The sequence below is a fragment of the Dermochelys coriacea genome, chromosome 3 (assembly GCF_009764565.3).
Source record: "Dermochelys coriacea isolate rDerCor1 chromosome 3, rDerCor1.pri.v4, whole genome shotgun sequence".
Classification (NCBI taxonomy): domain Eukaryota; kingdom Metazoa; phylum Chordata; order Testudines; family Dermochelyidae; genus Dermochelys; species Dermochelys coriacea.
In genome coordinates this window covers 47,841,323-47,855,830 of record NC_050070.1, presented here as the reverse complement: position 1 = coordinate 47,855,830, position 14,508 = coordinate 47,841,323, and the positions used below count along the sequence as shown (strand labels likewise).

The 14,508-nt window shown below is 42.5% G+C and overlaps 1 protein-coding gene across 15 annotated transcripts in view; it reads left to right on the top strand.

Moving 5' to 3' along the window:
- Positions 1–14,508, top strand: part of DST (dystonin) — a 468,601-nt gene that overhangs the window by 395,137 nt on the left and 58,956 nt on the right. For all 15 annotated transcript variants that reach the window (XM_038397725.2, XM_038397722.2, XM_038397727.2 and 12 more), the window contains one exon: positions 3,567–3,785. In XM_038397725.2, the coding sequence (XP_038253653.1) occupies positions 3,567–3,785 (219 nt within the window). The remainder of the gene's footprint in view (positions 1–3,566; positions 3,786–14,508) is intronic.

The window sequence follows — 14,508 nt, the reverse complement described above, 5'->3', positions numbered from 1 at the left end:
TTTACAGAGCCACTCCCACAGAATCACCTTTGTTTTTCCACTATTATTGATTGGGCAAGTCCATCAGTTGTGAATAGGAGATCATTTGATCTGAGCAAACAATGATACAGGAAGGGATACCCTTGAGGCACAAATTCCCTTGAGACTTTTTCCTTCGAAATGTTCTGCAAGTAATCACTGAGTATTTACTTCATTGTCTTCCATTGATTTTTAGGCCTGATTTTGCCACCTTTACCCACCTTTGAGTATTATGTAAGACAATGTGACTATCTGGGTGACTAAGTATCAGTCAACATGAGTAATTGTGGCAGAATTGGGCCCTTTATAATCCACAGCAATGTGGTAAAAGCCTGTTAGGAATCCTTTAACGGTGTTACTATTTATTAACGGCAGTCTGCATTACAGCTAAAATCCAGATCCCAGTGTTTGGCTTGTGTTGCTGGGTTAGACAATCAGGAGATGCGCCAAGGACAAGTAAAGAGGAATCTTCCCTCAAAGGCTGTGGAGCCCTTGAGCCCACTGGTTCAAGCCCACTGAATGAGAATCTTTCCATTGATTTTAGTGGGCTTTGGGTCACGCCTCAAACAAAAGGTAGGAATAAATGGTCAGTTTTCACAATGGAGAGAGATGAACAACAAGGTCCCCAAAAGATGTATGCTGGGACTCGTGCTTTTCAACATGTTCATTAATGATCTGGAAAAGGGAGTGGACAGTGATGTTTGCAGAGGAAATAAAAGTATTCACAATAGTTAAGACCAAAGCTAACTGCAAAGTTTTGCAAAGTGTCACAAAACTGTGTGACTGAGTGACAAAATGGCAGGTAAAATTCAACATTGATAAGTACAAAGTAATGCACATTGGAAAGAATAATTCCAACTATACATATATATGTGTAAGCTGTTATCACTCAATAAAGAGATCTTGGAGTCACCATGGATAATTATCTGAAAATTTCAACCCATTATGCAGCTGCAGTCAAAAGCCTAACAGAATGGTAGGAACTATTAGGAAAGTGACAGAAAATATAATGCCACTATACATAGCCGTGGTGTGCCAACATCTTGAATTCTGTGTCCAGTTCTGTTCACCCAATCTCAAAAAGTATATATTAGAACTGGAAAAGGTTCAGAGAAGGGCAACAAAGATGATCAAAGGTATAGAGCAGCAGAGAGACTAAAAAGATTAGGGTTGTTCAGTTTAGAAAAGAGATAAATAAGAAAGGTATATGGTACAGATATATAAAATCATAAAAAGTGAACAGGGAAGTGTTATTTATCCTTTCCCACAATATAAAAATCAGGGGTCACCTGATGAAATTAATAGGAAGCAGATTTAATACCAGTAAGAGGAAGTACTTTTTCAAACAACACACAACCCATGGAACTCAGTGCCGTGGGAAGTTGTGATAGCCAAAAGTATAACTGGGTTCAAAAAAAGAACTAGCTAAGTTTATGGAGGATAGGTCCATCAATGGCCATTAGCTAAGATGGTCAGGAATGCAACCACATGTTCTGGGCAACCCTAAACCACTGATTGCCAGAAGCTGGGAGGAGAATACATGAGTGGATCACTCTAACTGCCCTGTTCTGTACACTCCCCTGAAGCTCTGGTGCTGGCCACTGTTGGAGACAGGATACTGGTCTAGATGGACCATTGAACCCAGTATGAAAGTTCTTATGTTCTTATCTGTGGGGGCTATTTCAGCCAAGAGGCTAAAAGAGCCTGATAGGGATTTTTCCGCCTTCTCTTCTACGATTCTGGGGATGGGAGGATCTGCATAAAGTAGATTCTCCAAGCCTAAAGATACTCAGCTCCTTTTTTGCTGGACAGTGGTGAGCAAGGGGGAGCATGAGTGCTCACACCTTTCATGCCCCCTCCACTTCCAATGTATCTCATCCTTGTGCAGCAGAAAACCACCTGTTCAGTTGCATGGGGATCTCTGCAGCTGGGGAAAAGAAGGCTGATTTGCCCCTAAAATAAATTAGGAATTCAGTTTCCTTAAGTAAATGGCTGTAGAAGTAAAAGAAGGTGATTTCATATGAGCTTTTGTTAAATATTTGTAATACACTTAGTGAAAATTACCATTTATCCGTGCATTAGACTGTGTATTGTCCTCTGGATAGCCTCTTTGTAACTTAATTTACACGCAAGACATAATAAACTTAGGATAGCTTGTTTGTCCAAAAAAAGACACACTATTTCACAATCAACCGTTTATTTATACATTTATTTATTTTCTGGGCTAGCTCTTGTGTTCACTGTCACATATAATCTTTCACAAGAATGATAGCATGGACAGGTTTCCATGGGAGAAATGTATAGCTACTTGCTATCTTAATTTTTTTATTATCACTTACATAAATGTGAGAGATTTATAATTGAAACTGTCTATGTTTAACTGTCACATTATGAATGTGATAACATCACCATTAGTTCATATAAGCTAAAATATAAAAGAAGCATGTCATACGTTCTGCTGACTCTGCATAAAACCAGCCGTGCCAGCTGAGCCTGTGGCCTAATCAGGTCTTGTAAACAAAGGAGTTTTGTGCCTAATCAGTAGCACTTTGATTTGAGAGTTCCAAGGAAAACTCAGGATCTGCCAAGAGTCTTGGTGATGATTCTGTAGATGACAATCTTCTCCCAGACTGAGCTCAACTTGTGCCTCAGTACTGTACTAGTAGCCAGTGTGCTACTATATCTTCCGGATACGATTTAAAACCAAGGTCCTGACTACCTATAGTCACTTAAAGGACATATGGCACTCTTCACCAGAACAGGGGTTTAATCCAGGTTTTCTGGCCAAGTTTAAACTTCAGATTACAATCCGCATATCTAAAATTCCACTTGTAATTTCAGTTGCACAAGCTATACTTCATACTGCCTTCTAAAGCTGCTGTGCAATGTTGCTGGATCAGAACAATTGCCATGTTTTATGCTAGAGGTGGCTGAATTTCAATGGAGAGTGAAAGATAACTATTTATTCAGGGCCTTTAGGAGGCTATGTAGAGGGAGGGAATAAGGAATCTCCTTCCTCTTTGCATTGCCTGCATAAGGGCTGGCTAGAATAACAGTCACAGCTATGACTCTAACCCCATTCTTCCCACGTGCCAGCCAGTGGGCTGGGTGGACATTCAAAGGAGAGTATGCTGCACTCCTGACAGGATGACACGGATTGCTTACCCCAATGCTCCCCAATGTTTCCTTCCCCTCGGGGTGGTTTGGTGCCAATGCAGGGCTGTGCCTAAGAGTCACGATCAAGCCCACAGTTTGTAAGTTGTTCTGGAGCCATCCGAATGAAGCCTAGAAAAATACAAGACATCACTAAAAATGTGTGTGTCTTGAAAACAGTGTGTCAAAATCCGTGTAAATTGGATTAACTCTATTAACTTCAAGTATCATTGATTTACATTAGCACTACTAAGAGCAGAATTTGGGCTAGCCTTACTTAATGATGATTTAATAAATATAATAACATGTTTAGATACCTGGGTAAAAGACATTGTGTAAATACCCAAAATTGAAAGAGAGATAAGAGCTGCTATTTCTTGCTAATGTTGTTTTAGAGAAAACTGGAAAGCCTCTTACAGAAATATGATATGGTCTGTCAAATGAACGCTGAGAGGAACCTCCAACTGGAACGTGCTCAATCCCTGGTTAACCAGTTCTGGGAGACTTATGAAGAGCTTTGGCCGTGGTTAACCGAAATAGAAATGGTCATTTCACAGCTTCCTGCTCCAGCTCTTGAATATGAAACTTTAAAGCAACAGCAAGAAGAGCATCGGGTAAGCACACTGCTACTTTATAAAACAAAGCTTACACAAAGATATAATACATTGCAGCCTGCCTCCTTACTACTGTTGGATTCTCAGATTCAAACGCATTTGATGCAGTTGTACACTATTAAAAAAAAGTTATGTAAAATGATAATCCAAAATAAGTGCTCTTTATTTAAATCCTGTTACTGTTTGCCAAACTGCTTATATAAATAAGGTTTTCTAGTACAACACTAGAAACACGAAAGAGACTTGTAATTATAGCAGCAGATTTGGAATGTACAAGAGTTAAAGAGCTAAGAAGTAAGTTTAAAAAGTTCACACAGATGTTGGTGTTAGAACAAACTGAAAACATAAACAGATAAAAAACAGAAATGGGAAAGAATAGGCAAGAAACAAGAGAAGAGAAGTCTTGACTATCATAAGAACCAGAGTACCTGCTCTGAACCAAACTACCAGACTGATCCAATACAAGTAGAATCTCTCAGATATTTTCTGAATTATGAGAATACTGTGTTCTAAATGGGTTTAGTAAGCAAACTGCATGTTCGGGGGCTTACTTTGAAGATGTCTACTCAAAATGAGTAGATTTCTCATAAAATTGCAGGATACTTGGAAGTCATTTTTATTTCAGAGTAGCAGCCGTGTTAGTCTGTATCCGTAAAAAGAAAAGGAGTACTTGTGGCACCTTAGAGACTAACACATTTATTAGAGCATAAGCTTTCTTGAGCTACAGCTCACTTCATCGGATGCATACAGTGGAAAATATAGTGGGGAGATTTTATATACACAGAGAACATGAAACAATGGGTGTTACCATTCAGACTGTAACAAGAGTGATCAGGAAAGGTGAGCTATTACCAGCAGGAGAGCGCCCATGGGGGGAGGGGGAAATGGGACACCTTTGGAGTGATAATCAAGGTGAGCCATTTCTAGCACTTTACAAGAACAGTAGGAGGGGAAATAAACAAGGGGAAATAGTTTTACTTTGTGTAATGACACACCCATTCCCAGTCCTTATTCAAGCGTAAGTTAATTGTATCTGTTAGGGGCTTATTCCTTCACCCACTTACTTCCGTGGTCCTTCTCGCATGAACAGAGAGCAACAATACCTGAAGTCCAAAGGTGCAAACAATTTGATGTTTCTTGGGGTGAACTTCCAGCAAGCATGATTCCACTTTCCTTACTTAGTGTCCCCCTTTCCAGCTCTGACACCACAGAGCCTTACCTGTGTCCCTGTTCCCATTCCCCCGTTAGCAAAACATGATTCCAATTCCCCACCCCCATTCCCTGTTCCCATTTCCCCCCTTACTTCCTGATTGATTGCAGACTATATAGTAAAACTTGAGTTCTGCTTAGCTATACCTTAACCAATAATTTTACTGAAATTTAACTAACCAATCCTAACATAATGTAACATGATTATTTAACCAATTATATCCCACCACCTTAATTAGTTTACACCCAGCAAAATTAATTATACAGCAGACAGAATCAATCACAGAACCAGACAGAGATTATACAGACATAAACAGGGAAATGGGGACTACAGCGATAGAACAACACAGAATTGAGGATTTCACAACTACATCTATAAAGACATAAGGCTTTCCCAACTGTGTCTATTGATAAGTGAGTTCTTGCCAGACAGGATACTATCAAACTAAGTTTCCTTTTACATTTTCTAGGCACTTCCTTTTCTCTGGAGGCGATAGGCATTATCAGGACAGGATTATATTCCTAACAGCCCAATAGCACCTTATTTCAATGTGGCTAGGTTGGAATGTAAAGATGTGACCATTCACTTCCTAGCTTATAGCTGCCTGTGCTGCTTAGCCAAAGGCCTTAGCCTAAGAACAGGGCCTCAGACTGTCACAGTAAAAGAAGGACTTTACACCGGCAGACAGTGATTTTGATTCTTTCTTTTGTATCTCTATAACTAGCTAAGTGATAAGAATACACCTAAATTCTTAGAGTATAGGCCTTTACAGGCAGGCCTGAATATCTATTTCCTAATAATATCCAGTTTGCAAATTAATTCCAATTCAGCAGTCTCTCATTGGAGTCTGTTTTTGAAGTTTTTTTGTTGAAGGTTTGCCATTTTTAGGTCTGTAATCAAGTGACCAAAGAATTTGAAATGTTCTCCGACTGTCTTTTGAATGTTACAATTCTTGATGTCTGATTTGTGTCCATTTATTCTTTTACGTAGAGACTGTCCAGTTTGGCCAATGTACATGGCAGGGAGGCATTGGTGGCACATGATGGCATATATCACATTGGTAGATGTGCAGGTGAACGAGCCTCTGATACTGTGGCTGATGTGATTAGGCCCCATGACGGTGTCCCCTGAATAGATATGTGGTCCATACTACTGTTCTTGTAAACTGCTAGAAATGGCCCACCTTGATTATCACTACAAAAGGTGTCCCTCGCTCTCCTGCTGGTAATAGCTCACCTTTCCTGATCACTCTTGTTAAAGTCTGTATGGTAACACGCATTGTTTCATGTTCTCTGTGTATATCAAATATCCCTACTATATTTTCCACTGTATGCATCCGATGAAGAGAGCTGTAGCTCACGAAAGCTTATGCTCTAATAAATTTGTTAGTCTCTGAGGTGCCACAAGTACTCCTTTTCATTTTTATTTGTTCCTTTATTTCAGATTAATAATGCCTATCAGTAGTTTAGGTGCTATGTATATATAAAATATGTAGATATGCAACATTTCTCTTTTTTTTTTTTTTTTTGTTATTCCTTTGGAGAGCTAATCTTATTTTTTTTATGAGCCAAGAAGATAATGAGACAATAGATTTTCCAGTGTTACAGACAGAGAGGCCAAGCATACAGCACTTAGGTTCCAGTGGATAATGTACGTGATTTCTAATACATAAAATATTTTTAGACATTTGCTATGACACTGAATGCAGGACTCAAGTGTGGATAATAAAGTCACAAAATAAATGGGGTATTCTATCTGCTACCCAAGATCCATAAACCTGGAAATCCTGGACGCCCCATCATCTCAGGCATTGGCACCCTGACAGCAGGATTGTCTGGCTATGTAGACTCCCTCCTCAGGCCCTTCGTTACCAACACTCCCAGCTATCTTCGAGACACCAATGACTTCCTGAGGAAACTACAGTCCATTGGTGATCTTCCTAAAAGCACCATCCTAGCCACTATGGATGTAGAAGCCCTCTACACCAACATTCCACACAAAGATGGACTACAAACCGTCAGGAACAGTATCCCCGATACTGTCACAGCTAACCTGGTGGCTGAACTTTGTGACTTTGTCCTCACCCATAACTATTTCACATTTGGTGACAATGTATACCTTCAAATCAGCGGCACTGCGATGGGTACCCGCATGTCCCCACAGTATGCCAACATTTTTATGGCTGACTTAGAACAACGCTTCCTCAGCTCTCGTCCCCTAATGCCCCTACTCTACTTGCGTTACATTGATGACTTCTTCATCATCTGGACCCATGGAAAAGAAGCTCTTGAGGAATTCCACCATGATCTCAACAATTTCCATCCCACCATCAACCTCAGCCTGGACCAGTCCACACAAGAGATCCACTTCCTGGACACTACGATGCTAATAAGCGATGGTCACATAAACACCACCCTATATCGGAAACCTACTGACTGCTATTCCTACCTACATGCCTCTAGCTTTCCTCCAGATCATACCACATGATCCATTGTCTACAGCCAAGCGCTACGATATAACCGCATTTGCTCCAACCCCTCAGACAGAGACAAACACCTACAAGATCTCTATCATGCATTCCTACAACTACAATACCCACCTGCTGAAGTGAAGAAACAGATTGACAGAGCCAGAAGAATACCCAGAAGTTACCTACTACAGGACAGGCCCAACAAAGAAAATAACAGAATGCCACTAGCCATCACCTTCAGCCCCCAACTAAAACCTCTCCAACGCATCATCAAGGATCTACAACCTATCCTGAAGGACGACCCATCACTCTCACAGATCTTGGGAGACAAGCCAGTCCTTGCTTACAGACAGCCCCCCAATCTGAAGCAAATACTCACCAGCAACCACACACCACACAACAGAACCACTAACCCAGGAACCTATCCTTGCAACAAAGCCCGTTGCCAACTCTGTCCACATATCTATTCAGGGGATACCATCATAGGGCCTAATCACATCAGCCACACTATCAGAGGCTCGTTCACCTGCGCATCTACCAATGTGATATATGCCATCATGTGCCAGCAATGCCCCTCTGCCATGTACATTGGCCAAACTGGACAGTCTCTACGTAAAAGAATGAATGGACACAAAACAGACGTCAAGAATTATAACATTCAAAAACCAGTTGGAGAATACTTCAATCTCTCTGGTCACTCGATCACAGACCTAAGAGTGGCTATCCTTCAACAAAAAAGCTTCAAAAACAGACTCCAAGGAGAGACTGCTGAATTGGAATTAATTTGCAAACTGGATACAATTAACTTAGGCTTGAATAGAGACTGGGAATGGATGAGTCATTACACAAAGTAAAACTATTTCCCCATGGTATTTCTCCCCCCCCCACCCCACCCCCCACTGTTCCTCTGATATTCTTGTTAACTGCTGGAATTAGCCTACCTTGCTTGTCACCATGAAAGGTTTTCCTCCTTTCCCCCCCCCTGCTGCTAGTGATGGCTTATCTTCAGTGATCACTCTCCTTACAGTGTGTATGATAAACCCATTGTTTCATGTTCTCTGTGTGTGTGTGTATATAAATCTCTCCTCTGTTTTTTCCACCAAATGCATCCGATGAAGTGAGCTGTAGCTCACGAAAGCTTATGCTCTAATAAATTTGTTAGTCTCTAGGTGCCACAAGTACTCCTTTTCATTTTGCGAATGCAGACTAACACGGCTGCTACTCTGAAACAAAATAAATGCTACATATTAGTTTAGTGAGTTGAATATGATCTTGCCTACAAACAAGATTGTTTGCATTTGGTATAGAATATATCATGTTTTGTATATTAGCTACTCAATGTTCATATTATATTCCTCAGTGCACTGATTTTACAGTGGATACATGTACTTAGTTCCATAGATTTACAATTTTAGCAACTCACTGTCTTGTTTTCTCTGAGATTTTAATGCAAATGCACAGTTCAAATATATTGGTTGATGTACAGTGGCTTCACCTAATTGCCTTCAAACTATGTGTATTGTCTATCAGAGACAAACATTTTCCATTAAGAGAGTAAGACTGGGTATATTACATCATCTTTGCAAAACATGTTCCTTAGTTACAAGCCTAATCTTGCTCACTTTTGTCTCGCAATTAGGTCCATTGACTTCAATCATTTTGCTTGCATGCGGCCCATCATTTGTATTTTTACTAGATCATACCATTACGTGAAGATTTGTTTGTTTAGCAGAAGACTAATGTTATACAAGTTTTTAATGAACAATGGATCTAAACTGAAATACTGATTTTCTGGAATTGTTTCCAAAATAGTTTGCCATGAGAAAGACCTCCTAAATCATATCTTGCCTTATTTTATTTTTGTTTTAAATGTTACTACAGTGAACTGTACTCCATTTTATTTTTTATGTTATAGTTAAATAGCATTTGTTTTATTATATCTAGAGTCATTTACTGCATTTAGTTAATCCTATTTTAATAATACAGTAAATCAATCTGGGTGAAATTTACTACTGAAAGAGAGTTGCCTCAGCACCTGTGCACCATTTAAATAGAACTTAAGTGGATGCATGGATCTTGTGGTATTCTGATGCATAGGGGTAAACTTCCCCTGTGAGTATGCAAAACCCAGATATCTGAAATTTTGTAAAATCCTTTTCTCCTTTTTTTAATTACTATAGCATACCCACTTATTCACTGCTTTATATCTTTTTTCTACCACTGCAGCTTGTGGCAAAGGGTAGGAGTGAAACGTACAGTCACTACAGACAAAGTGGGTGAGATAATAAAGATTTGCCTCAGCCACCTTGTCTCTTTCATATCTTGGGACCAACATGGCTACAATACTGATCTGGAGTCAGTATTATGGAATGATTAGGATTGAGACAATTGCTCTCTTTGCTGATCAGTTACTTAGAATCCAGTGATAGGCAAAACCAAAAGTGTTCTCTGTGGATAGTCATCCATAAGTTCAGACTTTACTGAACCTTTGAGGACCCCAATCATGCCGAGCAATCCTCCTTCCCGAGATCCCACATTACTTACCTCTCCTACATAAGCTTTGGCTTTCATTGCTACATCATTATTTTGGGGAAGAGACCTGGTTGTCTCCTACCCCACCCTAGATCTCATTCTTTTTCTAGGGAGAGCAGATGAGATACAATTCAGGATTAAGATCTTCTCTGCTGAAGGGGAAGAGATTTATTTGCAGCCTGACCTATCTACCCCTCTGTTGGGTCCTCACAATGCATTTTAAAATGTAAAAGAAAGCTTGGAATAGGAGCAGTGTTTTTGCTTGTTCCTGGCTTTCTGTCAGGAGACAGCCTGCAGCTGAGCCAGTCTCCTGGCAACCCAGTGAGTGAAGCTGGCCCTGATGGAAGCTGTCTGTTTGACTGCATTACCTGATGGATGCAAAAATCTGCAGGCTGATACTTATGCTCAGTAGCAGGAGCAGTCTAGTGGCTGCTTGCATTCCTAGCCCACAGCTGCACATGGTCCTGTACCTGCCTATACTGTCTCTAGTATTGCTCCTGCCTCTGCCCTAGCCCCAGCCACCAGCTCCTTCCTGATCTCTGGCTGCTGGCTCAGACTCTCTGCTTCAGACTGTGACTCTGGCTAGCCATTCAGCTTAGGCTTTGGTTTCTGACTTCTGGTTCTGACCTTCTCCTCCACCTTCTGACTGTGACTCCGGTTAACTCTTCGGCTTGGGCTTTGGTCTCTGATGCCCAGCTATAACCCTGGACTTCAGTCCTGGACCTCCCACATCTGGATTCAGCTCTGTCTGATAGGCCAGACTCTTGCTTCAGCCACTTGGCTAGATCGCCCACAACTCAATCGCTAACACTTTGAGCAGCCCAAAAGATTGAACAAGGGTGGATAAGTAGCAGTACTATCCTTCAGATGGATTCCACAGAGGCAACCATGCTCCTGCTGGACACAGTGGGATTCCTGCAGACCCTACAGGCCCAGGTTATGGTTTTGTAAGTACACACTTGAGACTTACAGGCTCAAATTGTCCCGCCCATAGCTGTCGCCCCAGCTTCTAGAAACTGGAGATTCCAATGCTGGATAAAATTGATGGGGACTGTAACAAGTTCTGTAGTTTCATGAACCAATGACGGCTCCTGTTCATTCTACAGCCCCAGTCATTCTCTACTGACCAGACCTGAGTAGGACTTATTATTAGTCTGCTAACTAGGGAGGTCCAGTGTCTTCCCTCCTGGAGACTTCTAGCCCCATGCTGGGGTAGTTTGAAGAGTTTGTTCGAGCTGTGGCATTTGTGGTTGATGATCTCGATTGCATGAAGTCCACCAAGAATGCACTTAGAGGGCTGCATCAGGGAAACAGGTCAGTTGCCATGTTTTCCAGAGAGTTCCATTGCTGGCAGTAGACACTAAATGGGATGAAGTGATGCAGCACTACCATTTCTGATATGCCATAAGCAAGGAAATCAAGAATAAGCTGGCGCTGGTGGAGCAGCCACCTGTCTTGGATGCCTTGGTCAAGTTTTGTATCAGTATTGATGATTGCCTGACTGAACACCTCTTGGAGAGGGAGTTGATCCCCTTCCATGTGCTCATCACAGGGGCCCAGGAAGATCAGCTGGGTTCAGACTTGCCTATCTGATGCAGAGAAGGGCTGGTGGTGTGCTTCAGATCTACACCTGTATTGTGGAGAATTTGGACACTAAGCCATGGGATACCCTGCTAAGAACTGAGCTGACCACAAGAATTTGGAATATCTTTGAACTGCTTGTAACCTTAACCAGCGACAAGTGGCAAATCACTTTTCTTTGCCAGATTTGATTTTGTCATCATGTATCACCCTGGATCACGGAATGGGAAGTCAGATATCCAGTCCCACAAGCACATATTTGCCAAGTCAGGCATTGCTCCCTTGGTTACCATTGTACACCTGTCAAATTTTAGTCATGGGATAGCAAACAGGATTGGATGTTCCTCATCCCATCCCTGTTCCCCCTGACCAAGCTGCTAAGGTCTGTCAGTCCGTAGATGCTTCTAACATTCTGCCCAGCTCATGGTTTCATTTGAAGGATGGTCTGCTTTATCACGGAAAGTGCCGTTATATCCCAGAGGTCCAGCCCAGACTTGAGGTGTTAATGATGTGTCACAATATGCCAATTGCCTGCCATTTTGTCTGCTTCAAAACCCAAGACCTAAGTGTTGTGGAATTTCTGGTGGCCAACATTGACACTGGTGTTAAGAGGTACGTTAATTCATGTGATCTGTGCTGTCAAACCAAGTGCCTACGTACGGAACCACTCGTCCTCCTTCATGCTTTGCCTACCCCATCTCAATCCTGGTCCTCGGTATCCTTGGACTTCATCATAGGCTTGCACCATCATCCTTGTCACCATTGATGTCCTCACTAAGATCGTGCACTTTATTTCCATTCACACTCTCTCAACCACCCAGTAAAGGGCCCACCTTTTTCTTTTTCTAGATCATGTTGTTTTGGCTCCATGAGCTGCCAACGATAGTCTGAGATCAATGTTTGCAATTCACTTCCCATTTTTTGGTGCAAACTCTTAAGAATGGAATTGCTTACCTCCTCACCTTATCTCCCATAGACCAATGGGCAGACAGAATAAGTGAACCAGGTCCTCAAGCAATACCTCCATTGCTTTCTGAATTATCATCAAGATGACTGGGTCATCCTTCTGCCATATGCAGAGTTTGCATACAACAATTCCACTCATGCATCCACCCAAGATAGCCCATTCTACATAAATTACAGTTTCCATGCTTGACTTCATTCAGCTGCACCTCCAGACTCCCAGGTCCCTACCACAGCAGATCTAGTTGCCCACCTTCACCGGGAGCACCAAGAGCTTATTGAATCCTTGAAGGTTCAAAGGAGGCATACAAATATCATACTAACCAAAAATGCCAAGTCACACCGACCCTAGCTGTAGGAGATATTGTTTGGTTGTCCTCCAAACATCTAAAATCCACCCGTTCCCAAGTAAATAGGACCATCAGTACCTAGGCCCATTTAAGGTCATGGAACAAATTAACCCCATAGTGTTTAGGGAATGCTGGCACATTTGAAGGTCCACCTGGTTTTCCCTATGTCTCTTCTAACACCGTACATGGAGAATCCCTTTCATGGTCACTCTACTCCACCACCACCTCCCATCAGTATCCAGGGACAAGAGGAATATGAGGTCTGGAAAATTCTAGTCTCCAAATGAGTTTGAGGCAAACTCTGTTATCTGGTGGACTGGGAGAGTTATGGACTGGAAGAATTGGAGCTGGCAGAAAATGTCCATGATCTAGAACTCTTATATGTCTTCCATCATATGGAAGTACGCCCTGAAACTATCAGGGCGATCTATCTGCCGCCCTGACCGGGAAAACCGAGAAGTCTGCTGCTTGCCAGGGGCTAAGATTCGTGATGTGACGGAGAGACTGCCGAGACTCATCAAGCCCTCGGATCGCTACCCCTTCCTGCTTCTCCACGTGGGCACCAATGATACTGCCAAGAATGACCTTGAGCGGATCACTGCGGACTACGTGGCTCTGGGAAGAAGGATAAAGGAGTTGGAGGCGCAAGTGGTGTTCTCGTCCATCCTCCCCATGGAAGGAAAAGGCCTGGGTAGGGACCGTCGAATCGTGGAGGTCAACGAATGGCTACGCAGGTGGTGTCGGAGAGAAGGCTTTGGATTCTTTGACCATGGGATGGTGTTCCATGAAGGAGGAGTGCTGGGCAGAGACGGGCTCCATCTTACGAAGAGAGGAAAGAACATCTTTGCCAGCAGGCTGGCTAACCTAGTGAGGAGGGCTTTAAACTAGGTTCACCGGGGGAAGGAGACCAAAGCCCTGAGGTAAGTGGGAAAGCGGGATACCGGGAGGAAGCACAGGCAGGAATGTCTGTGAGGGGAGGGCTCCTGCCTCATACTGGGAATGAGGGGCGATCAACAGGTTATCTCAAGTGCTTATATACAAATGCACAAAGCCTTGGAAACAAGCAGGGAGAACTGGAGGTCCTGGTGATGTCAAGGAATTATGACGTGATTGGAATAACAGAGACTTGGTGGGATAACTCACATGACTGGAGTACAGTCATGGATGGTTATAAACTGTTCAGGAAGGACAGGCAGGGCAGAAAAGGTGGGGGAGTAGCACTGTATGTAAGGGAGCAGTATGACTGCTCAGAGCTCCGGTACGAAACTGTGGAAAAACCTGAGTGTCTCTGGATTAAGTTTAGAAGTGTGTGCAACAAGAGTGATGTCATGGTGGGAGTCTGCTATAGACCACCGGACCAGGGGGATGAGGTGGATGAGGCTTTCTTCCGGCAACTCACGGAAGCTACTAGATCGCATGCCCTGATTCTCATGGGTGACTTTAATTTTCCTGATATCTGCTGGGAGAGCAATACAGCGGTGCATAGACAATCCAGGAAGTTTTTGGAAAGCGTAGGGGACAATTTCCTGGTGCAAGTGCTAGGGGAGCCAACTAGGGGGAGCGCTTTTCTTGACCTGCTGCTCACAAACCGGGTAGAATTAGTGGGGGAAGCAAAAG